The sequence below is a fragment of the Suricata suricatta genome, chromosome 11, assembly GCF_006229205.1.
Source record: "Suricata suricatta isolate VVHF042 chromosome 11, meerkat_22Aug2017_6uvM2_HiC, whole genome shotgun sequence".
Taxonomy (NCBI): domain Eukaryota; kingdom Metazoa; phylum Chordata; class Mammalia; order Carnivora; family Herpestidae; genus Suricata; species Suricata suricatta.
In genome coordinates, this window is record NC_043710.1 from 89,764,705 (window position 1) to 89,789,558 (window position 24,854).

At 36.5% G+C, this 24,854-nt stretch overlaps 2 protein-coding genes across 2 annotated transcripts; both read left to right on the top strand.

Moving 5' to 3' along the window:
* Positions 1 to 6,109: 6,109 nt before the first annotated feature.
* LOC115271821 (olfactory receptor 143-like) lies at positions 6,110 to 7,430 on the top strand. Its single transcript, XM_029914790.1, has 2 exons — positions 6,110 to 6,124; positions 6,480 to 7,430. The coding sequence occupies exon 2, from the start codon at positions 6,498 to 6,500 to the stop codon at positions 7,428 to 7,430; it is 933 nt and encodes a 310-aa protein (XP_029770650.1). The 5' UTR covers positions 6,110 to 6,124; positions 6,480 to 6,497.
* Positions 7,431 to 22,548: 15,118 nt separating this feature from the next.
* LOC115306574 (olfactory receptor 145-like) lies at positions 22,549 to 23,489 on the top strand. The gene is given in 2 exon segments (XM_029957057.1): positions 22,549 to 22,863; positions 22,866 to 23,489. Coding segments are annotated over 2 exon segments (939 nt in total).
* The last annotated feature ends 1,365 nt before the right edge of the window (positions 23,490 to 24,854 follow it).

The following is a 24,854-nucleotide window of genomic DNA, read 5'->3' on the forward strand; positions in this document are numbered from 1 at the left end:
TTAGAAATTATAATATAAGGAAATTCAATATTTATTAATGATTTCTTATGTATAATTATTTTTGAGAGAGAGAGAGAGAAAGAGACAGAGCATGAGCAGGGGAGAGGCCAAGAGAGAGGCAGACAGAATATGAAACAGGCTCCAGGTTCTGAGCTGTCAGCACAGAGCCAGACTCACGAACCAGGAACTGAATGAAATTGGACACTTAACTGACTGAGCTACCCAGGCACTCCAAGAAATTTAATTTAAAAAATTTTTATTATGATTTTCAAGAAGAGGCTTTGAATACTATCAATGTTGTTTCTGCAGATTGTGTTATCTGTGTTTTAGTAGACCTATCTTATCATTTCTCTTAGAGCTACTTTGCTTTATTATTTGCTTCTGTATTTCTGTACCTGATACCAGTTTACTAAATAACTAATAACATGTTTATAAAAAGCAAAAATATGCTGACTCTTTTCTTTTCATACTGTTTCTGTCTTTGAGCCATTCCTAATCTCAACAAAAATGATACATTTCATAAGTCACAGAAAGTTAAAATTACATTTTTCTCTTTTAAACACAAAAGTGCCAAATACTAAAAGAAATTCTTATTCTTCCTCATATTCTTATTGCTATAGGCAGGAGAATTCAATGAAATGTGTTCATTACAAACTGTGTATATAGGCTAAAGTATAATCCAGTTCTCTGATATTTTCCTTTTGTTCTGTTTTCTTACCAATTTTTCCTTATTATTTTGTTCTTTCTCATTCCCTTTGAAAATAGCAAAATCCATTCTACACACCACCAGCTTTTGAGAGCCTCAAAGAGTCCAGTTCATTTAAACTGAAGTGAATCCATATATTGGCAAATGTAGCATTAATATATATGATAAAAGGAATAATACAAATGTATCTTAGGATCCAAATATGGGGAATGACTGGAATATGACTGTAGTCTGGTGTTTATCGCTTAAAGGAAAATATTGCATATTGGGAGAAACCTATCAGACATAGTTTTACTTACTTAATAAGGTTTATAATGAAAAAAGGGTATATGTTTATAATGATAAATTTTTATTTCTAGCAACATTTTGTGAGCTTCCTTAAACCGATGTCTTAGTCCATTTGCACTGTTATAATAAAATACCACAGAATTAGTGCCTTATAATCAACAGAAATTTATTTCTTACAGTTCTGGAGGCTGTAAGGTCAAGATCAGGGTGCCAGCATGCGTGGGTGAGAACACTTTTTTAGATTACACACCTCTCATTATATCCTTACATTTTGGAAGGAACTAGTGATTTCTATGGAGATTTATTTATTTGTTTATATAAAGTTTATTTTTTTATTTTGGCGGGGGATAGAAAAGGTGGGAAAGAGTCAGAGAGGGACAGAGAGAGAATCCCAAGCAGGCTCCATGCTGTCAGCCCAGAGCTTGACTCAGGACTCAAACTCATGAGCCATGAGATCATGACCTGATCTGAAATTAGGCGTTGGTTGCTTAACTGACTGAGCCACCCAGGTGCCCCTCTTCAGAACTTCTTTAAAAGGCACAAATCATATTCATGAGAATTCCATTGTCATGAACTAAGTAACTCCCAAAGGCCCCATGTCCTAATATCATGTTTGGGGGTTAGGATTTCAACATTTGACCTTCACACTTTGTCTCACCAATAAGATAATAAACATTTAAAGTAGATGCTGTTTCCTTTAATTTTGGTATCTCTCAATGTTTTTCTCTCTAGTATATTTAGCTGTATTGGGAGGACAAGAAATGCTTGTTGAACTGAATTATCTTACTTGTATAACAACAATAATAAGTTTATTGCTAAAACTAATAATAAAATATACTAAAATAACAATAAATAAATCAGGAAGAACACTGGAATGTATTTTGCTTTGGGGAGTAGACTGTGGCAGTCATAGTGAGGAGCTGGTCAGTTGCTCTTCAAGAGAACATCGTTGACTGATAATCTATAGTTGATATTCCTTTGGATTCACCATTGTGTTCAGGCAGAGTCCATGCTCACTCTGAGATGTGCCCAGCCAAAGGCTTAGCATGATGGGTCATACAGAAGCTGGCCAATATCTGTGTAACACGGGTATCTTCTGGTAGGCAGTCTTTGCTTAGGGACTTCTATTGTCCTAACAGAATTTTTAGAACTGCTCTGTAGTCATGTTTTCCTACCCCATCCTTCCTTCTCTTTCTTCTTTCTTAGGCATCAGGGTTTCAACCCAGTCTGAAAGCCTTTGTCCCTCTCCTTCCCATTTTATCCTTCTCAGGCATTTATCACAATAAATGTCTTGCAGGTCTAATTATTTCCTTTCATCTGCTTCTTGGGGAACTCTAGATAACTTGGAAGATTTACACTAACTGATTTTACCACTTAGATTTGGGCTTTGGTAATGAGGACAGATTGATTTTGTTATAAAGATAGATAAGTCATGGTACAGCATAGAAGGTTCAGAGAGAAATCCTTACTTATACAGCTAATTGATTTTTGACCAAGAAGCAAAGTAAATCTATGGAGACAGGAAAGCAAATTGGTGCTGGAAATACTATTCATGAGAAGACAATTAAATGATCTCTACCTCACACCATATACAACAATTAATTTCAAATATATCAAGCCACACATATAAAATTTAAAAATAAATCTTCTGAAAAAACATAGGAAAGTATGTTGGTGTAGGCACAGATTTCTTAGACATATTCGAGAAAGCACTACATTCAAAAGCAAAAAGCAAAGATAAACTTCATTAAATTAGAACATCTGTTTATCAGCAATATATTCATAGGGAAGCCACACACTTGAAGAATTTTGCAATACATATACCTGATAAAGGTATTGTAATCATAATATATAACAAGTTAAAAATTAAGAGATACCTCAATAAAAAGACTATTTCATAAATGGGCAAATCATTTGAAAGACACATCCCAAAGAAAGGCATGCAAATGGCCAGCAAGTACATGGAAATGTGCTTAACTTTCTGCACCTCCTTAGATGTGTGGTCAGTAGCTGGACAACACTCCCTTGGCAGCTGTGTTGTGGTCCCTTGCTTCATTGCATGGGCTGTGCCCCTGAGAGGCTTAAGCACTTGTCGGGTTTCCATTCATCCAAACACCAATCCCACAGAACTCCCCCTCTGAGATTCCAGAATCTGGTTATTCTCCCTTTTTCCATGTGTTCCACCAGTTGTGAGAATGGTGGTTTTCTGTAATTTAATAGTATTTGTGTATATGTTTTTTGTAGTTTAATATTTTCTCAGCTTAATAGTCTTTATATTTTCCAACTTTTTTCTCTTTCCTCTGTGCAGTATCTGTATAAACCAAATAATTCTTTGTTTTAAATATACTCTATAGGAAGCACATATATATTACGTTTGTTTTTCTGACCGGGCCTTGTCTGATACGAGTACCTCATTTTATGTTATTTTGATAGATTGATTTTCTCATGTTAGGAGACATTGCCTTATCCAGTCAGCACATGCCAAATCTCAATGGCAGTGATTAGTCAGAAATAGGCATTTCACTTGTCTTTTCTGCCATACTATTTCAAACATTTTTCTTTTCTCCCTGGAGTTACTGAGTTGGTAAGATCAAATCTAGGGATTTTGATGATTCTCTTTTCACTACATGGGGGGAACCCATCTGAGATTAAAACAGAGTAGAATTAAACAGAACAAAAAGTGGGAAGAGAGACGTACACATGAAGGACTTAGTCCTGTCTCGTCACACAAGAAGCCATGTGCATCCTCAGCTTAACCAATGTCACACACTCCTGTGTTATAGGCTGGTTGACCTAGATAGATTTGACTTGAATTTCTGTCACTTAATTTGAAGAAGTCTTTATGTACCCTGTACAAAATTGTATATAGCACATATACCACACAATTATGCATAGTGTAGTGGTATAGTAAATCAATTTTGGAATCATAGACACTTAAATATGAATCTTTCTCTGGCAGTTGCTGTTTTGAGTTTGCAACAGCAACTAACCCTGATGGAGAGGATGGGTGTAAAGGTGAGATGAGGGAAGGCGGATAAAGAATTTAGCACTATGACTGGCTAACAATAACTAATAGTGGTACAAATCTCAGTTTCTTTGGTTATCTCTCTAATTGTACTAAGAAATCATAGGGTCAAGGCTTATACCTCATTCTGTTTGTGTTCACTCTGTCTTGTAATCTAAATGCTCAAAAATTGTTTATTAAATGAGTCTGTAAAAATCTCTAAAACAAAGAGGAAGTCTCTTTACAGAGTTTTAGCCCTCATGTACCATCTAATTTGGGTAAAATATGATTGATCAAGACCTGGAACATTAAACTCCAGGCTCCAGGTTCCTGTGGACTTAGTATGATCCTAGAAGTATAGTGAAAGACTCTGGTTAAAAATGTAAGACAATGTAAGTAACTTGTCTCTATTTCTTCTTGACACTCTTTAATGTGACCAAAAAAATGGGTTAAATGGCATGAACTCAGATAATTTATGATTATAATCACATATCGGTAGGAATTAGGAATAGAGAGCAAGAACAGAATGTGCACAAATGTACAGTGATGAAAGGAGGTAGAAAAGTTCCAAATTCTTATCTTCTATAGGAGGCCAGATTAGAAAACCGTTAGAGTAATATGAATTTGAGATAGAGAGAATACAGAAGCTGTGTAAGAGGGAAGACGACCAAACTTTTCAAAGAGGTGGATTCTCTGGGACTTGGAGTCTGGATGAAGATGGCAAGTGGGAGGAAGTTGCTTCAGTTTAGTCTGTAGTTAGTTGCCTTGGGTTATGGTGAAAATAACATAGAAAATTATGACCTGGAGGAGGAGCAATGGAAATCCTAACAAAATGCTAACTTCAGTTTTGGGAACTTTGAGCTTGTGGTACATAACTAGGCATAAGATAGAGCTTTCTGAAGGGCACATATGGAAGAAGTCCCATATACATATATAGATATAGCTCTACATATGGATCTGCATTTCTCAAAATGAGTGATTTTGCCACCCAAGGGACACATGCCAGTGTCTGGAGAACATTTTAATGGTCACAACTGGTGCTGGGGATACCATTGGCTTCTAATAGGTAGAGGCCAGGCATGCTTTCATCCTATAATACACAAGATGGCCTCTCAATAAAGAATTACTAAGTCCAAAATGTTAGTAGTGCCAAGGCCAAAAAACCTTGATATAATGAATATGGATTGGAAACAGGGGAGGGTACAAACACTTATCAGGCTTCTTTTATGTGTCAGGCATGTTTCTGATACTTTATATGATTTAGCCAATTTAATCCTCACAACAACCCTAGGAGATTGCTCTTTACTAAACTCATTTTATAGGTATACATAGGTGTAAGTAGATATAAAAATATGCATATAAGTGCCAGAGAAGTTATAGCTGCCTTGAGACTCATAGTTAAGGATTTTAAAGCCCACATTTAAACTCAGTCTGACTTGGGGGCCCACTCCCACTCTCTCAACCACTTTGCTAGAACATCCCTTTACAGAAGTGAGATCCACAAGCATGGACAGGGGTAAAGCTATGCTTTAATATTTTACTTCTGTGATCCCAGAGGCTTTAGGAAAATACCAGAAATGGCAAGTGACCATGCCCAGATTTTCCTCTTAGAACTGTGCAAAGACTCCAGGGGATGATAGAGGAAATGAGGTACTTCCTTCCTCTGAATTGGGGGTTAAGAATTTCTATTGTGAAATTATAAGCTGAGCAGAACATTGCATCTCAAGGGATCCAATGTTAAATCTATGACACAGGATATAAACATAGGCTCAATAATGTCTATCCTCAGTGGACTCATTTGACTTGGAAGGAAATAATGAGGGAGAGAATAAATCTTCTGTGCTTCTAATCAGTTTTCCCAGAACTACAAATCATGGAATAGATTCCCACTTGAGTCAAATGATTGTTTGGGAGCTCAAATAAGATTGTTTTTCTCCCTGGAAGTCAAGAGGACTTCTGGGCAAATTCTTAAGTAGAGATCATGGCCTGATCTCCAGGATACCTCTTTTAGCCTGTCAAAGACCTACGGTGTGCTGATAGATATTGCATTTTTCCTTGTGCCCTCAGGACTGTAGAGTCAAATGTCCTTAAGGTTCAGCAGCAGTGAGGCCTCCAGAAAAATAAAGGTGAGAATTGAGTTACATTTGTCTGGCTAATTTCCTCTCAGACTCCAAACTGCATAAATCAAGGGTTGTGGGGAACAACACCAGTTTATTAATTTATTGCTCTCGTCAGCCCTAATCCTGAATGGAGACTGGGGATAAGGGACGAAATTGTGTGCAGACATTGGGGGTTTACCAGCATTCTTTCTGCATAAACAACATGAGTGGAAGTAGAGGAGAAAATGAAGAATCATTCAGAATTATCATAGGAAGTCTTTCTCCTTGGATTCCTTGCATGTGTCTTTAGATAGCCTTGCGTCCCTCTGGAGACAAAGAGTGAATCCATTGTTAATGTCACCTTCTACCCCTGTTCCTGCAGGTCATACCTGTGAAGCAAATGGCTGTGGAAAATGACTCCTCTGTGACTGAGTTTATCCTTATGGGATTAACAGACCAACCAGAATTCCAACTACCTCTGTTTTTTCTGTTTTTGGTGAACTATGTGGTCACACTGGTAGGCAATTTGAGCTTAATTAATTTAATTTGCCTGAATTCACACCTTCACACACCCATGTACTTTTTTCTCTTCAATCTGTCCTTTATTGATCTCTGTTATTCATTTGTCTTTACCCCAAAAATGCTGATAAGCTTCATTTCAGAGAAGAATATCATCTCCTTTATGGGATGCATGACTCAGCTATTTTTCTTCTGCTTTTTTGTCAACTCTGAGTGCTACGTGCTGACAGCCATGGCCTATGATCGCTATGTGGCCATCTGTAAACCTCTGCTCTACACTGTTACCATGTCCCCTCAGGTCTGTTCTCTGCTGATGTCTGGTTCATATGTGATGGGTTTTGCTGGTGCCATGGTCCACACAGGGTGCATGATCAGGCTGATCTTTTGTGATTCCAATGTCATTGACCATTACATGTGTGACATCTTCCCCCTCCTCCAGCTCTCCTGCAGCAGCACCTATGCCAGTGAGCTGGTGACCTCTGTTATCGTGGGCTTAGTTGTCATTATATCTAGCCTCGTTATCTTTATTTCTTATTTTTTTATTCTTTTCAATATCCTTCACATCCCATCAGCTCAGGGTTGGTCCAAAGCCTTCAACACCTGTGGCTCCCACATGGTAACTGTTGGCCTGTTCTATGGATTTGGGTTGCTCACTCATGTCAAGCCATCATCTCCTGGGTCTGTGAGCCAAGGGAAATTTTTCTCAGTGTTTTACACCAATGTGGTGCCCATGCTCAACCCTTTCATTTATAGCCTGAGGAACAAAGATATCAAACTTGCTCTGAAGAAAACCCTGAAGAGAATTACAAACTGAGTAGAATCATCTATACCTCCTTTACTATGTCTTATTGTCTGCTCTCTGGTCTTCCTCATCCTCTTCTTATTCTTTTTTCCTTCTCCTTACCTTTCTAAAGTCTTCTGGGCAGGATTTCTACTTTAGTTTCCCTTTCTTCCTCTTGTCACATAATGTAACTATGTGGGCATATTCTTGGACTTGAGGATCATCCTCTGTTACAAGGTGACCCCAAACTGGTCTTTATTCCCCATATCAATTGGAGATACAAGGCTAACCTTTCCTATACAAGGATAACTCTACCTATTATTTTTTTCTCTTGTCTTCCCCATCCAAGGTAAACCATTAGGTAGTATGCTATCTTGCTAGTTCATTTCTTTTTCTTTCTCCTCCTCCTCCTCTTCCTCCTCTTCCTCCTTCTCCACTGCCACCACCTCTTCTTCTCCTTTTCCTTCTTCTTCTTCGCTTTCTGAAACAATTACACAGAGAACTTCCCTGTTTTGAGGGTTTTATTACCTATGATTACATTAAAACAGAGAAGTCATGAGGAAAATTGTGGACACAATAAAGTTGTAAAAATTTCCAGAAATTTTCAGGGTTCTTTTGGTAATGGTTCTTGTTCTGGATTTTTAGTATCATGTATGTAATGGAATTGAATACCTTGTTGAATCTAGCTTCTTCTTTTATTCTTCAGGATGCTTGGGAATGAAGGAGCCATGCTACTCTGCCCACATTTTACAATCCCCACTAATAATGAATGCCTCTGTTCATGTAGTGGTCAACTGATTTTTGGTCATAAATAAAATTGAAATTACCATCAATATGTCTATGTATGCATGGTTTGTGATTGTGATTAAAAATCACACAGTAATATTCTTGGCTACAGAATAGGGTGTCATGTGCAGTGTCAAGATTCTTTGCCTAACTACGTAACAAGGATTTCCTTTTGCAAAAGAAGATTTGTTTCCTGCTTTCAAAAGACAAAAACATATGGCAGAAACCTTTCCCTATTGGGATTTTTTTTCAATATGTAAATTTGACTCCTCCCTTTGGTCTCTTACAAGAAAAATTAAATCTGTGGTCCATATGTGTGCCACATTCTTTATAAATTGTATTAAAAGAAAAGTCTCTTTATCCTGTTCTTGGATGAGGAAATAGTTATATGACTTGCTGATATACTTAACAGTGCAGAGCCCAGTGTTTTAAATCCATTGTGCATCTCACAGGAAATGGAAGGGAAGAAAGGAAAAATTATGAAGAAAGAAGAGAACTTCTGGAATGTTGTTCTAGAATGAGATTGAAAGTGGTAATTTTCATGGGAATAATGTCCCCAGCCACGATGCCTGTCCAAAAGCAATTATCTACAAGGCTTTGACATCCAATTAGAAAACTGCATCTGTCCCTGGAGAAGTTTGATTTTAAAGTGAGGTGACAGGATGAGTTACAAAGATGTCATCACAATCTTCTTATGGCTGTGATCATCCTGGAATAGTGAGGCTGAGGAGTTTGGGGATAAGCCTTCCTGGTGAGGCATGCCACAGTTTTTCAGAGTATTATGTATATTTTAACAAGCCTGTTAGATATTATGCTATCTGTTGAACAAGAAAGACTGCTTTATAATAAGTATAGTGGAAAATAGGGCTCTCCAAAATTTTCCTTTTTTGTGTGTAACTCTGAGGATAAACTACTTTCAATGATTTTAAGGCCAGATATATCTCAGGGGGTATGTCCTAGTCAGGGAATATAGTAGATTATCTGTCTTTTTTTATGTTTATACAAAAATATTATGAGTTTTGAGAAGTTCTAAAACATTAGTTTGTAAGAATAGCCTTATGAAATAATTAATGCTTTTAGGAACTTTACTTAAACCACATTAAAATTATTGTTATAAGATGTGGCTTGGTCAGTTAGGCGTCCAACTCTTGATTTCAGGTCAGGTCATGATCTTGCTGTTTGTGAGATCAAGCCCCGCCTTGGGCTCTATGCTGACAACCTGAAGCCTGCTTGGGATTCTCTCTCTCTCCCTCTCTCTCTGCCCCTCCCCTGCTCACACTCTCGTACTTTCTCTCCCTCTCTCAAAATAAATAATCATTTAAAAAAACCCTCAAGAACAGATAATCAAGGAATTATATTTAGTATACTGTCTACCACACTGCAATAATTTTTATTTATTTTATTTTTGAAAGGAAGAGAGAACATGAGTAGGGGAAGGTAGGGGGGTGGTGGGAGGATATAAAGCAGGCTTCAGCACCATCAGCTCAGAGCCTCACAAACTGTGAGATCATGACCTAAGCCGAAGATGGACAATCAACCAACTGAGATACCCAGGTGTCCCATTGTCATAATTTAAAGAGCAAACAAACAAAACCTTTTACTCCTCAAGTATACCTCATACCTGCTTCTGTCCTTCTTTGTCTACATCCATTAAAGGGCCTGGTTAAATTATTTGGTTTGAATTTGGCTCTAAAGCACATGTTTTTAGAAGTTCACATGCCTTAAATTTTTTAAATGTTTTTTATTTATTTATTGAGACAGAGAGAAACAGAGCATGAACAGGGGAGGGGCAGAGAGGGAGACACAGAATCTGAAGCAGGCTCCAGGCTCTGAGCTGTCAGCACAGAGCCCAATGCGGAGGTCAAACCCATGAACTGTGAGATCATGACCTGAGCCGAAGTCAGACGCTTAACCAACTGAGTCACCCAGGTGTCCCTCACATGCTTTAATAAAGAATAGAATAAGATATAAAACATCCATGTCTATAAACTCTTGTACTTAACAAAAAAGTAAGATGTGTACCACAGGCATAGCATATAACTTGTGGTATGAGTACTGCATGTAGACCTCAGCATTCCATAGCCTGTGTTGATTCTGTGAAGTCAACAGTCTTACTTTACAGGTCGAAATTCTTGTGTTGACCCAGCAAATCGAATTGATTTATCTTTTTAATTTAAAGTACATTTTATAATATTTATAAATAAAATTGTTAAAATATAAGCCTAGTGTTTTAAAAATTAATATAATAAGAAAATTCAGTGTGAAATAATTTCAAAATATATAGGCTTATTTATGACTATTGAATATTTGGAAGTTTTGTGTATGTATTTTGGTGACTTTTTAAAAGATTTGGATATTGTATGCTTGTTTCTTTTCCTCCTGTTATATCATAGTTACTCCATCAACAATTTAAATTGGAAAATCTTTGTTTTACTTACATTCAACCCATATTAACATAAGTTAAAGGCATATCAAATCTTTTTTATATACAAAAACTTAATTACATTCATTATAGTCTGCTTAAGTAGATTAATGTTAACTTAAAAGGGTCCCTTGGTTAAACTTGAAAACATGAAATAAGAAATCTTAGAAACTTATTGTTTTAGCCCTCATGAATGGTGAATGGTACCTGTACATCAACCAAGTTCATTCCATTACTTAAAGGAATTGTAATGTTTTTAGGTCCTTGATTTACTACAGCAATCAGTCTGTATAAGTAAGCAATAAGGGTGACATACTAGTGGAAAAGTTTTCTAGGTTTTTTTAAGCCTAAGTTCTCATTCTTTCTCCTTTGTGAAAGAAATTGGGACAGAGTTTTCTAAACACTGAAGAGCAGACAGTATGGCAAATGGGTTACTGTCAAAATATTGGATTTAGGACAATCAGATTTGACTGTGAACAGCTGGAGTTCCAATCTGATTGCCTGGTACTTGGTAGGTAGCCTACAAAGGGAGATCAAGAGTAAAGGTGATGTGATTGAACTCCTGTGGCTTTGGCAAGCAGCAAGAACGAGACAAAATGATACTCACTGCTCCATTTTTAAAGCCTGAACAGAGGCACCTGGATGGCTCAGTTGATTAAGCATCCAACTCTTGATTTTGCTCAGGTCATGATGTCATGTTTCATGAGTTTGAGCCTTTGTGTTGGGCTCTGGGTTGACAGCAGTGAGCCTGCTTGGGATTCTCTCTCTCCTCTCTCTCTGCCCCTCTCCTGTTTGCGTGAGCTCTCATGCGTTCTCTCTCTTTCAAAATAAATAAATACATATTTAAAAAAATAACAACAAAAACCCAGAAAAGTTGTTGCTCCACCATTTGGTGGCCATGTATAGCAGCTACATGCAGAGAACAGTGCCCATTGTGAACAAGAGGCCCATGGCTCTTGTCTGGGCTGCTGGAAGAGTTTGCTTTAAGTGCACCAGGAGCACTTGTAAGTGCTGTAGTCTGTGGTTGTGGGAGCCCAGGCAGGGAATCCTGAATTTGCTCCAGGCAGATGCCCCCACATCTGTTTCCCCATTTCAGGTACTCTGGTCCATTTCCAGAGGATATATCTTCTTATCACTATTTAAGCTAATGTGTTTGCTCTAGGAATGTACAAGACTTCTGCAAATTAGGGCTTTGTTATTTTGAATGTTGGAAATGAAAATATGAACTTAGCTCTAAATAAGTTTAACATGAAAGAAAATAGCTCTTTTATTATTTGAATGATTTCAGTTGTAAACTTTTGAATGGTTTTAAAAATGATTTAAAACTTTATGTTACTTTTATATTCAATATTTTTTGTTATGGGGATTGTAAAAAAATTTATGATTATACTTATTAAGAATTCATGATCGGTAATTGTTATTTAAAGTCACAAAACCTGATAGAAAAAATAGGTTCCAGAAACAAGCACACATTTTAATTAGGGATTTTGAAAATATTTTATTTGGAAATATCACCTAATAAATAAAATAATGACAAGTCTGAAGTGTATTTTGAGTTTTAAATAATTTATATATTGATATGGCACATATTAAAAATACTAATCTTTTACTTTACGGTGAACTATAACACCCATATTGAAAAGTTCACAGAACATTTATATATAGCTTAATAAATAATAAAGTAATCAATATAATCTCTACCCAGGTCATGAAATATTGCCAAAATAGTTTATTCAGTATTTGTAGCTGTATTTTTCCCCATGTGGATTTTTAGGTCCTAAATAGTTAAATTATGGCAAGTGGAATGGGGTATTCATGACATAGTTCAACTTTTGGTGAATGAGTTCATAATTGGAGAAATATTTATATAAACAGACATATTTAGTGTTAAAAGAGTGTTTGTTGTAATATATATTATAGTTTTGTGACTTTTGCAGGTTTCTGCACATTAAATATCTAGTAGACTTATTTAACAGAATCCTGTAAATGATGTACACAAAATATTTTGAAAAGAAAATATCTAAATAAGAATAGAAAGCTGTTGGATCTTTCTCTCTAAAATGTCTCATGCTTCTAGGGTTTACCAATCTTACATCTTGCCATTCAGAACATACTATTAACATTTTTGTCTGACCAGGACCCTACTTTTATTGTTTTTCACTACTCAACAGTTGTTTTATGCTGAAATGTTTAAAAGGAAACCATTGGAGAAATAATGAAAAATAAGGATAAATATACATAACCTAAAATAATCAAGTTTCCAGAACTGAAGGGTCTTCTCCAACTTTTGGTGGACTCCATACAGCAAATGCCTAGGAATAGTATTCTTTTCTTCCCCACTTTTCTCTATTACCCCATGTGGTATAGTCTATTCTGACTGAAGAGGTGTAAAGGGAAGTCATCCATTGGCTTCTGGAAATTTACTTCATGATATAAAGAGAGATACTTGAAAGGAGTTCTTTTGTCTTCTTCTCTTGCTTTCGTCTTTGGAAATAATTGTTTTTAGATTGTATTCTTGGAGCTCTGGTAGTCATTTTGTGACCAGGAAGTGAACATTTGAGAATAAAGGCCAATAGTTTAAGGACAGTGGAATAGAAGAATCTGGGTCCTTGAGAGTACTTAGTTGGTGAACCAAACCTAGGATGCTGTGCCTCCAAATGTAGTGTTATGCGAGAAAAATAAGTGCCTTTTTTAAATGAGTATTTGACTGAGGGAACATTCTGTAATAAAGCTACAAACTTTCTAATTGATAACATGGGTTAATGATTATATTCCTGAGATACTGAGTAGTATATTATTTTAACAAATGAATATCTTGGGGGATAGTCTTGTAACTTTTCAGGAAACATTGAAGAGAAAAGCTGTATTATGTGATAGAAAGGAGCATATATAAATATTTACAATTAAATTTTAAATGTATTCTTCAGTTCTTCTGGCTAGTGCTTTTTGTTTATTGTACTCTTATAGTCTCTAAAGTGTAAACATTCTCTTTTTTTTTTATATTTGTGGAGAAGGGTAAGAGTTTTCACAATACTTAATGTACTCAAAGCACTACCATCAACCAGAAGAGTACTTTCACGATTTTCTTTTCAGATTTAACTTTTATTTGATTTCTTATTTAATTTTACCTAAAGCTTAACAGTTTTGAGATTTATGCTTTTATTACAGTGTTTCAGTTTCCCATTGGGTAATTGAGGGACAGATCTGTGCTTTCAGAACTTATTCTAGCAGCAGTGTATATGGCTAAATGCAAGGGAATATGTGGGAAAATGCTAGAATAATGGTTAGGGCCACTACAGTTCAGCAGCATAGTTGCATTAAAAGCTAAAAATGTGCTTGAACTTGTGTAGTGCCTGAGGGAAATGGATGGAAATCATTGTAGACTCTGATGCTTAACCTGCAAGAAATGTGGAAACCATTCTGAAGGCTTTCACCAAGAACAACATAATTTACAGAATTATTTACACAGTGTCTAGTATGCATTCTACATAACACCATGAGAAAAGTCATAAACAAGACAGAACTGATGTTTGTCCTTATAAAACTTACAATTTTTGGGAGAACAAGAGAATTAAAGGGAAGAATGTCTTTGAGTGTTATGATACAAGATCTACTGGAAATTTTCAGAATATAAGTAACAACAGCTGACATCGATTGACTATTTACCACATGTCAGGTACTGTTCTAAACATTTTATGTACATTTTTTCATTTAGCCATCAAAACAAACCAATGAAAGAGATGCTGTTATTATCATTACTATTTTAAGAATTAACAACTCAAGGCATGGAGATTTCAAGTAATTTGTCAAGTTTGTAAGCATGGATATATTGTTCAAACAGATGCCCTCTAACCTCTTAGCCCCCACTATTTTCTATGATGAAAATAATTTATGGCATCATTTAATGAAACGTTACATTTAAAAACACAGCAGGACCTTCAGGAACAAATTCCAGAAGGTATTTAGAAGTAAAAACTTTAAAATTGGGATCTCTGAGGAATGTGGTGGAGTAGGAGGATCCTAAGCTCACCTCTTCCCACAGAAACACCTGCATAACACCCATATCAGTGCCAGTAACCCAGAAAATGATCCAAAGGCGGGAAGAATGGGTTCTTTACAGCTAAATGTAGAGAAGAAGCCACATCAAAAACAGTAGGAAGTGCAGATATATGGGCTGGAACCTGACTGACTGTCCCTAGCCTGGAGGGCAGCCTGGAGAGACACCACAGGGACAGAGAAGGGAGAAAGGCAGATGCCACACTAGGTAACCCAGGCATGGGGGACCCACAATGGGAAGATGAATCCTCACAACATTTGGCTTTGAAAACCAGAGAGGCCTAACTTCATGAATTCTTATAGTTAGTAAGGCTTAGCACCTGGAGCTTTAAAAATCAGCAGGCTCCCCAGAGTCAGAGGGTGATAAGATACTGCATCTCTTCCCTTAAAGAGATAATAAATAGCCCCTCTGAGATATGGCATAGAAACATGTTTGAAAAATGCCCAGGATATATGGGAAGTAGATTTATTTATGAATCTCAGAACATGTGCTGGAGGGGAAGGTATCTTTGGAAGACTTCTCCAAGAACAAAGGATCTGGTGGGGAACAATTTCTCTGCCCTGTCTTCAAGCCTAGATACCCAGACACCTTTGAGAATCAAAGCTTTGCTCACAGCCCATGCCATCCCTGTGTGCTCATGCAGACACCCCTGGCTTGGCAGTTCCACAAAGCTGCTCAAGTCTCCTTCCACAGCAGACCTGTGCATATCTTGCTAACACAATGTGCCCTGCCTCTGCATTCTCTTATGGACCCTCCATATCCACCATGCCCTGTTATCCACCTGTTCAACAGTGGACCCAGCAGTGGGCTGGGGACAGATATATGGTCTAACCAATGAAAGCTTCTTAGGGCACAACTCTGGGAGAGTACCCTGCAGTTCCATGTAACCACAGCTCTGGCAAAATCTAGGTGTGACTCAACTCTAGCTCAAGATGGCCCCAGACTGGTCCATGAACAACAGAGGGACCAAATCCTTTCCAGAGCTGGCAAAAAGAGCCATTGCAGATGACTGGACTGAAGGCAAACATGGCTCAGCCACAACAGTAAAGGGTACATGTAACACAGAGAAGGCACTCCTAAAGTGCTAAGTTCTGGTGAACAGGGGACATTGCACTGCAGGCCACTACCCTCCAGAGCAGGAGCCATAGCAGAGTTTTCTAACATATAGAAACAGATACAGAAAGTTAGACAAAATGAGTAGACAGGAATATGTCCCACATATAAGAACAGGAAAAGATCACAGTAGAACAGCTAAACAAAATGGAGATAAGTAATAAGCCTGATACAGAATTTAGAGTAATGATCATAAAGATTCTCACTAGAGCTGAGAAGAGTGGAGAATCTCAGTGAGTCCCATAGCAAAGCAATAGAAAACATAAGAAAGAACCAATCAGAGATGAGTAACTCAAAATCTGAAATTAAAAATAGAATATAGAAAGCAGAAGAATGGGTCAGTGACCTGAATGGCCAAATAATGGAAAGTAATCAAGCTGAACAGGAGAAAGAAAAAAAGGATAATAAAGAATGAGAATAGATTAAGGGAATTCAGCTACACCATCAAGCATAATAATATTTGCATTATAGGGATAACAGGAGAGGAGAGATAGAGTAGAAAATTTATTTGAATAAATAATAGCTGGAACATTTCCTGAATCTGAGGAATGAAACAGATATACAGATCCATGGGGACATGGAGAACCCCCCAAAAACCAACCCAAGGAGATCCACACCAAAATACATTGTAAATAAAATGGCAAGAAAAAGTCATGATAAGGAGAATTTTAAAAGCAGCAAGAGAAAATATAAGTAGTTACATACAAGGAAAACCCCATCAGGAAACTAGTTAATTTTCCAGCAGAAGCATTAAAGGTGAGATGGGCGTGGCATGACATATTCAAAGTACTGAAAGAAAACAACCTGCAGCCAAGAATACTCTATCCAGCAAGGCTTTCATTCAGAAAAGGAGAGATAAAGTTTCCCAAACATGCAAAAGGTTAAGGAAGTCATGACCATTAAATCATCTCTCCTAGAAATATTAAAGAGGACTTGTTGAATGTAAACAAAAGACCATAAGCAGGAGTAAAGAAAAGTGGGAAACACAAAAGCAATAAAAGTAGATACATCTATAAAAATCAGTCAAGGTTTTCCCATGATAAAAGAATGTGAAGTATGACACCATTTACCTAAAACATGGTGGTGGAAAGGAGTCAACACTTAGTGCTTTTAGAATGGGTTCAAACTTATGCATTCATTGACTCAATGTAGACTGCTATATGCATAAAATGTTATATTCAAACTTGATGGGAACCACAAATCAAAAACTAATAATTTATATCTAAAAAATAAAAGAAAGGAATCCAACTATATAACTAAAGAAAGCCAGCAAACCGTGAGAAAACAGAACAAGAGAAGAAAGGAACAGAGAAGAACTACAAAAACAACCATAAAACAAGTAATAAAATGACCATAAGTCTGTATCTGTCGATATTTACTTTGAATGTAAATGGACTTAATGCTTCAATCAAAAGACAGGACGATGGAATGGATAAAAAAGCAAGACCCATCTATATGCTGCCTACAAGAAAGAGACTCATTTGAGACCTAAAGATGCATACAGATTGAAAGTGAAGGGATGGAGAAGCATTTATTATGCAAATGGAAGTAATAAGAAACCCTGGGCAGCAATACTTATATCAGAAAAAACAGACATTAATATGAAGACTGTAACAAGAGACAAAGAGGGACACTACATCATCATAAAAGGAATAAGTCAACAAGAAGGTATAACAATTGTAAATATTTATGAAACCAGTGTGAGAACACCCAAATGCATAAAGCAGCTATTAACAAACATAAAGGAAGTAGTTGATAGCAATACAATAGAAGTAAAGGATTCTAACACCCCACTTCTATCAATGGATAGACCACCCAAACAGAACACTAATAAGGAAACAGTGGTTTTGAATAACATATTGGACCAGATGGATCTAATAGATATATTCAGAACATTCTGTCCTAAAAGAGTGGAATACATATTCTTATCAAGGGCACATGGGACGTTCTCCAGAATAGATCATATGTTAATCCACAAAACAAGTCCCAACAGATTCAAAAAGACTAAAGTCACACCATGCATCTTTTTGACCAAATCACTATGAAACTAGAAATCAACCACAAGAAAAAATCTGGAAAGACCACAAATATGTGGAGGTTAAATAGCATACTATTAAAGAGTGAATCAATTGGGGTGCCTGTGTGGCTCAGTTGGTTAAGCATCCAACTCTTGATTTTGGTTCAGGTCATGATCTCACAGTTGGTGAGATTGAGCCCTGAGTGGGGCTCCACACTGACAGCATGATGCCTTCTTGGGATTCTCCCTCTCCTTCTTTGCCTCTTCTCCACTCATTCTCTCTCTCTCTCTCTCTCTCTCTCTCAACAAACAAACAAACATTTAAAAAGAAAGAATGAATGAGTCAAGCAAGACATTGCAGAGAAAATAAAATAATAAATAGAGACAAATGAAAATGAAAACACAATGGTCCAAAATCTTTGGGATGCAGCAAAGGCTGTTCTAAGAGTGAAGCTTTTTTTTTTTTTTTAAATGTGTTTATTTATTTTTGAGAGAGAGAGAGACAGAGCATGAGCAGGGGAGGGGCAGGGAGAAAGAGAGACATAGAATATGAAGCCGGCTTCAGGCTCTGAGCTGTCAGCACAGAGCCCAGTGCAGGGCTTGAACTCGTGAGCTGAGAGAACATGACCTGAGCCGGAGTCGACACTTAACCTACTGAGGTACCCAGGCACCTCTAAGAGTGAAGCTTATAGCAATACAGGTATACCTCAAGAAGCAAAAAAAATCTCCAATAAACAACCCAAGCTTATAACTAACGGAGCTAGAAAGAGAAGAACAAACAAAATCCAAAATCAGTAACAGGAGGAAATAAAGGTTATAGCAGAAATAAAAAATAGAAACTAAAAAACAATAGAACAGATCAATGAAACCATGAGCTGATTATTTGACAAGATCAACAAAACTATAAACTTTAGCTAGACTCATTTTAAAAAAGGAGAGAAAGGACTCATACAAAACCAAAAAACAAAGAGGAGAAATATAATGGATTATAAGAGATTATTATGAAAAATTATATGCCAACGAATTGGAAAAGTAGAAGAAATGGAAACAACTCCTAGGAACTGAAGCAGGAAGAAAGAAAATTTGAAGATACCAATTACTAGCAATGAAATATAATCAGTAATCAAAAAACTCCCAACAAACAAAAGTCCAGGACAAGATATCTGGCTTCACGGGCAAATTCTACCAAATATTTAAAGAAGAAATAGTATATTTTCCTTTCAAACTATTCCAAGAAACAGAAGAAGAAACATTTCCAAATTCATTCTACAAGTCCAGCATAACACTGGTATCTAAACCAGATAAAGACGCTACAGAAAAAGAGAACTATAGGTTAATATCTCTGATGAGCATAGATGCAGAAATCTTCAACCAAATATTAGCAAACAATCCAACAATACATTAGAAAAATCATCCACTCTGATCAAGTGGGATTTATTCCTGGGGTGAAAAGTAGTTCAGTATTCACAAATCAATCATCATGATACATCATATCAACAAGAGAAAAGATAAAAATCATATGATCTGAAATGATCATATTGAAATATATGGAGAAAAAGCATTTGACAAAGTACATGAATTCATGATAAACATCCTCAATAAAATAACAGCTAACTACAAATCTGTAGTAATCAAATACTACAAATCAAATACTACTGTAATAATCAAATATGCTATGCATCTATAGTAATCAAAATAGTATGTTACTGGCACAAGAATAGAAACATAAATCAGTAGAACAGAATAGAGATCCTAGAAATAGATCCATGATTATATGATCAATTAATCTATGGTAAAGGATGCAAGAATATGCAATGGAAAAACAGTCTCTTTAACAAATTGGGCTGGGAAAATTGGACAGCTATAGCAAAAAAAATACGAAACTTTCTTACACTATATACAAAAAAAACACTCAAAATAGATTAAAGACCTAAATGTGAGATCTGATGCCATAAAAATATTAGAAGAGAGCACAGGCAATAATTGCTCTTACATTGGCTATAACAGCATCTTTCTAGATATGTCTCCTAAGGCAAGGGAAACAAAAGCAAACATAAACTATTGGGACTACATCAAAATAAAAAGCTTCTGCACAGCAAAGGAAACAATCAACATCATAAAACAACAACAACAAACAACCTATTGAATGGAAGAAGACACTTACAAATGATATATCCAACAAGGGGTAAGTATCCAAAATATAAAGAACTTATACAATTCAACACACACACACACACACAGACACACACACACACACACACACACACAAAACAACCCAATTTAAAAATGAGGAAAAGACATGAACAATCATTTCTCCAAAGAAGACATGCCAATAGACACATGAAAAGATGCTCAACATCACTTATCACTAGGAAATAAAAATGCAAATTAAAACCACAATGAGATATCATTCATACCTATCAGAATGGCTAAAATGGCAGCACAAGAAACAACTGGTGCTGATGAGGATGTGGAGAAAGAGGGACTCTCATGCATTGTTGATGGGAATGCAAACTGGTGCAGCCACTGTGGAAAACGGTATGGAGATTCCTCAAAAAGTTAAAAATAGAATTACCATATGATCCAGTAATTCCACTACTTGGTATTTACCCAAAGAATACAAAAACACAAATTTGAAAAGCTCTATGAACCCCTGTTATTTATAATAGCTAAAATATGAAAGCAACTCATGTGTCTATTGATAGATGAAAGAAGAGGTGATATGTATATACAATGGAATATTACTCGGCCATAAAAAGAATGAAATATTGCTATTTGCAACAACATTAATGGATATAGAGGGTATAATGCTAAGTGAAATAAGTCAGTCAGAGAAAGACAAATACCATATGATTTCACTTATATGTGGAATTAATAAACAAAACAAATAAAAAAGAGATTAATGAAACCAAACTCTTAACTATAGAGAACAAATTGATAATCTTACCAGGGGGGAGGTGAGTGGGAATAAGGGTGAAATTAACGAAGGGAATTAAGAGTACATTTATCTTGGGTGGCTCAGTCGGTTAAACATCTGACTCTTGGTTTTGGCTCTGGTCATGATCTCAAAGTTCATGAGTTCAATCCCTGCAAAGGGATGTTCACTGACAGCGCCAATCCTGCTTCGAATTCTCTCTCTTTCTTCCTCTCTCAGTATCTCCCTTTCTCTCTCTCTCTCAACATAAATAAACATTTTTAAAAGGTACACTTATTATGAGAAACCCTGAATAATATATAGAATTGTTGAATCAGTATACCTGAAATTAATAAAACTGTACCTCTATTATACTGGAATTAAAATATAAAAAAATTTTAAATTTAATAAGGCATTAGCCTTGCTTTTTGGAGGTGGCCCAGGAGAGATAACAACTGAATTGAATTATTGCAATATTTGAAGTATTTCAGGTAAAGAAATAAACCTGTAGGCAAACTCTATGGAAAACTTTCACTTAGGATATGGGGAGAAAGAGAGAAAGAACTTAGGCAATAGATTTTCATTAAAGGATGAAGATGATATGAAGATGGGAGTTTATTTTTGCCTCTGCCTTGGGGGATGTACAATCCTTAGAGTGAAATGTAAACTTGATTAGGTATAGAATCCCTAAAGAACTAAAGAAAGATTGTGGTCCCAAGTGTAAACACAATCAATCCATTTATTTCTTTTTTGTACATAAACTCTATTCCTTGGGGAAGAGACTGAACAAACGTCTACCCTGTTTATAATCAAGTGTACTTTATCACTAAACTCACTTTCAGACTTCTGTCTCCTTAATCAAGTAACAAATGTGAAGATAATAAAGACTTTTTTTCTCTGCTGCTTGAGAAGACTCGAAGTTTTCTCAGAAATTAGGATATATAGTCCAAAAATATTTGAAGGGCAATCTGAAATTAAGTCTGGGCTAAATTCTTTTAGAATTAAAGAAACCAAGGCCTCAGAGCCTGAAGTTTCCTTTTCAGGACTACAGGAGTAAATACCAAGGATAAGGAAGCACTGAGGTTTTCTGGCCTAAGGAGGGTGAGTTTCTGAGTTCTGTTTATATCAGTGTCCTTGATTTGAGATGGAAGTCCAACAAATGTAAGATAAGCCACTCCCCCCCAACCCCCATTTTATGTAGTCCCAAGACTCAAGTAAAACTAACAGGAGAATATGTTTCAGGGGAATAAGAGATCAGAGGGTGCAGGGGGTGTAGTATCTCAGTCTCTTCGCTCTCCATGGGTGGAACTCTCAATGTTCTAGATTTATGGATTTTTCTCTGTGACATGAGACAGTAACTCAACCTCTCCTAGACTCTGGTCCCTTAGTGTTGGATTGGGAACAATATTCATGGTTCCCAATCCACCAAGTCTAATCTGGCCCATTAGAGGACAGGTTTAGGTTGTTAGGGTCTCTGTCTCCAATTTTACTGTTGAGGAAAAGGTTCAAGTGAATGAAGAAATAGTGAGATGGGAGAAGGATGATTCTGTCATGGGCCATGCTTCTTCTTACTTACCCTTGGTTTTCCAGTAGTTATGTTAGCATATGGCAGCACTGGCTTTCCGTCTTCCAGCAAAGTTTGTGATGTCTTTTGTTATATTTAGCTTATTAAAACTCTTGTCATTTAGTCTCATATTAATGAAAAAGACAGATTCTATAAGTCCAGGTTGAGCTAATCTTAGACATTCCCAGTGTTCACACTCTCCTGTAGGATGAGATATTGCAGGAAGAACCGAGCTTTTCTGAGTTTTCTCATGTGTCCACAGATCCCTTTAGAGAAGAATGACTCCTGGAAATGCCTCTTTTATGACTGAATTCATTCTGGTGGGACTAACAGACCTATTGGATCTCCAGATTCCCCTCTTCTGCCTGTTTCTAGTCATGTATGTGGTCACTGTGTTGGGAAATTTCGGCTTGATAATTTTAATCGGGCTGAATTCATACCTACACACCCCCATGTACTTTTTCCTCTTCAATTTGTCCTTCATAGACCTCTGTTATTCTTCAGTATTTACACCAAAAATGCTGATGAATTTCCTTTCAAAGAAAAATATTATCTCCTATATGGGATGTATGATCCAACTTTACTTTTTCTGTTTTTTTTTGTGATTTCTGAATGCTATGTGCTGACATCAATGGCCTATGATTGCTATGTGGCCATCTGTAACCCACTTCTGTATAATGTTGTCATGTCCCCTCGAGTGTGTTCCAGCCTTATGCTTGGTTCATATTTGATGGCATTTTCGGGTGCTATGACCCACACGGGATTCATGCTGAGACTGACCTTCTGTGATGCAAACACCATCAACCATTATTTTTGTGACATCCTCCCCCTGCTCCAGCTTTCCTGCACAAGCACCTATGTGAATGAGCTGGTGGTTTTCATTGTGATGGGCATGAATGTGATTGTGCCCAGTGTCACCATCTTTGTGTCTTATGCTTCCATCCTCTCCAGCATCCTCCGCATCAGCTCCACTGAGGGCAGGTCCAAAGCCTTCAGCACCTGCAGCTCCCACATAATTGCTGTTTCTCTCTTCTTTGGATCAGGTGCATTTATGTATCTTAAACCGTCTTCTGCTAGTTCTATGAATGAGGGGGAAATCTCTTCTGTCTTTTATACCAATGTGCTTCCCGTGATGAACCCCTTAATCTATAGTTTGAGGAACAAAGATGTTAGAATCGCTCTGAGAAGAACCGTGAGTAGAAAACTGTGCAAGTTTTAGGGTAGGGAGATTGCATGTGTTTATTTACAATATATTTAATGGAAGTCTTCTTATCCTGTTTCTCACTGTGATGAAGAAAATTTAAGTCTTCTCTCAATCTGTTTCTATATTTTTTAGGTTTGATCTGATTCCTTTGATCACCATTTTTACAACTTTTGCTCCTTTTCCTCATTTTTCTTATTTAAGAATGACATTAAGGAAGATATTTATCTGTTTTAAAAATGTCATTAATGGACTTTTTTTCTGGAAAAAGATGAGCTATTTAACAAATGATCAATAAGATAGAACTGTTACCTTGTGCATTGGGGGGTTTCTTAATTTCCACTTGCAATGTGCTGTTGGAAGCATGACGTAGATAATCTGTCTGCATTCCTTTCTTTCCATGCTACTGTGGGCAGGAATATGACTCCTTCAAATGCCAGTGTTTCACAATTATAGCAGATTCCATAACAACTGTCAATTTTACTCCACTTTGCACCTGCAAACCCTACACATTATACTCCTTTTAGCAGAGATTTCATATTTTCTTCTCCATGCTCAAAGTCACACATAATATATTGTTAATATATATTGAGATTAATGATTACTTAAAGTCACACAACTTCTTCATGAAGAAGTCTAGAATAGACTATTAGCTACTTGATTTCAAGTCAACTATGTTTTCTAGTATACTTCCTAACTCATTTTATTTTTGTTTTAGTAAACATGAAATATGAGAAACTTTTGTATTTTGAATGCTGACATTTTTGCAAGAAAGGAAAGTGTGAAATGTTTTCAGAGTCTTCTAATTCCAAGAACAAGACACAGGCGAACGATTTTCCAGGAACAGGCCATTAGTCTATGACCCAAAGTGATATATGACCAATAAATCAGAGGTCCCTAAGTAAAGAATGGGGAATAAGATTTTAGAAACTGTATTTCATTCTGAATTTTAGCCTGTTCCGTAGAATAGTGTAATTATCCTTTACTTTCCATGAAGTTTTCATTAAAACTTATACAATGACTCATATTAATAGTGGTCTTGGGAATGAAGAACAAGAGCTATGGCCACATTTGTAGGGAACCACATAGAGTAGGGATAGCATCTTAATGAGATAAAATAATGAGTTGTAATTAAAAAAATCAAGTTGCAAAGAAGGAATAGAAAGTAAAATGATAAAAAAGGAATGCTTTCTGTGATTTTCTTCTTTTGGCAAGGCTCTAAAAATAGTATGTGGATGACAGGATTTCTCTGGTTAGAATGGAAGTTTTAAGTTATTTGATATTTAAAAAGTTAAACTCACAGGACTGGTGGGCCTGGGAACAATAAAATCACCCCACAGTCATATGGTGGCTTCCATTTGTTATTCCCATATGGATTTTGAA

Excerpts from the sequence above, each read along its gene's own strand:
- LOC115271821 (XM_029914790.1), top strand. The coding sequence starts at position 6,498 with ATGGCTGTGGAAAATGACTCCTCTGTGACTGAGTTTATCCTTATGGGA.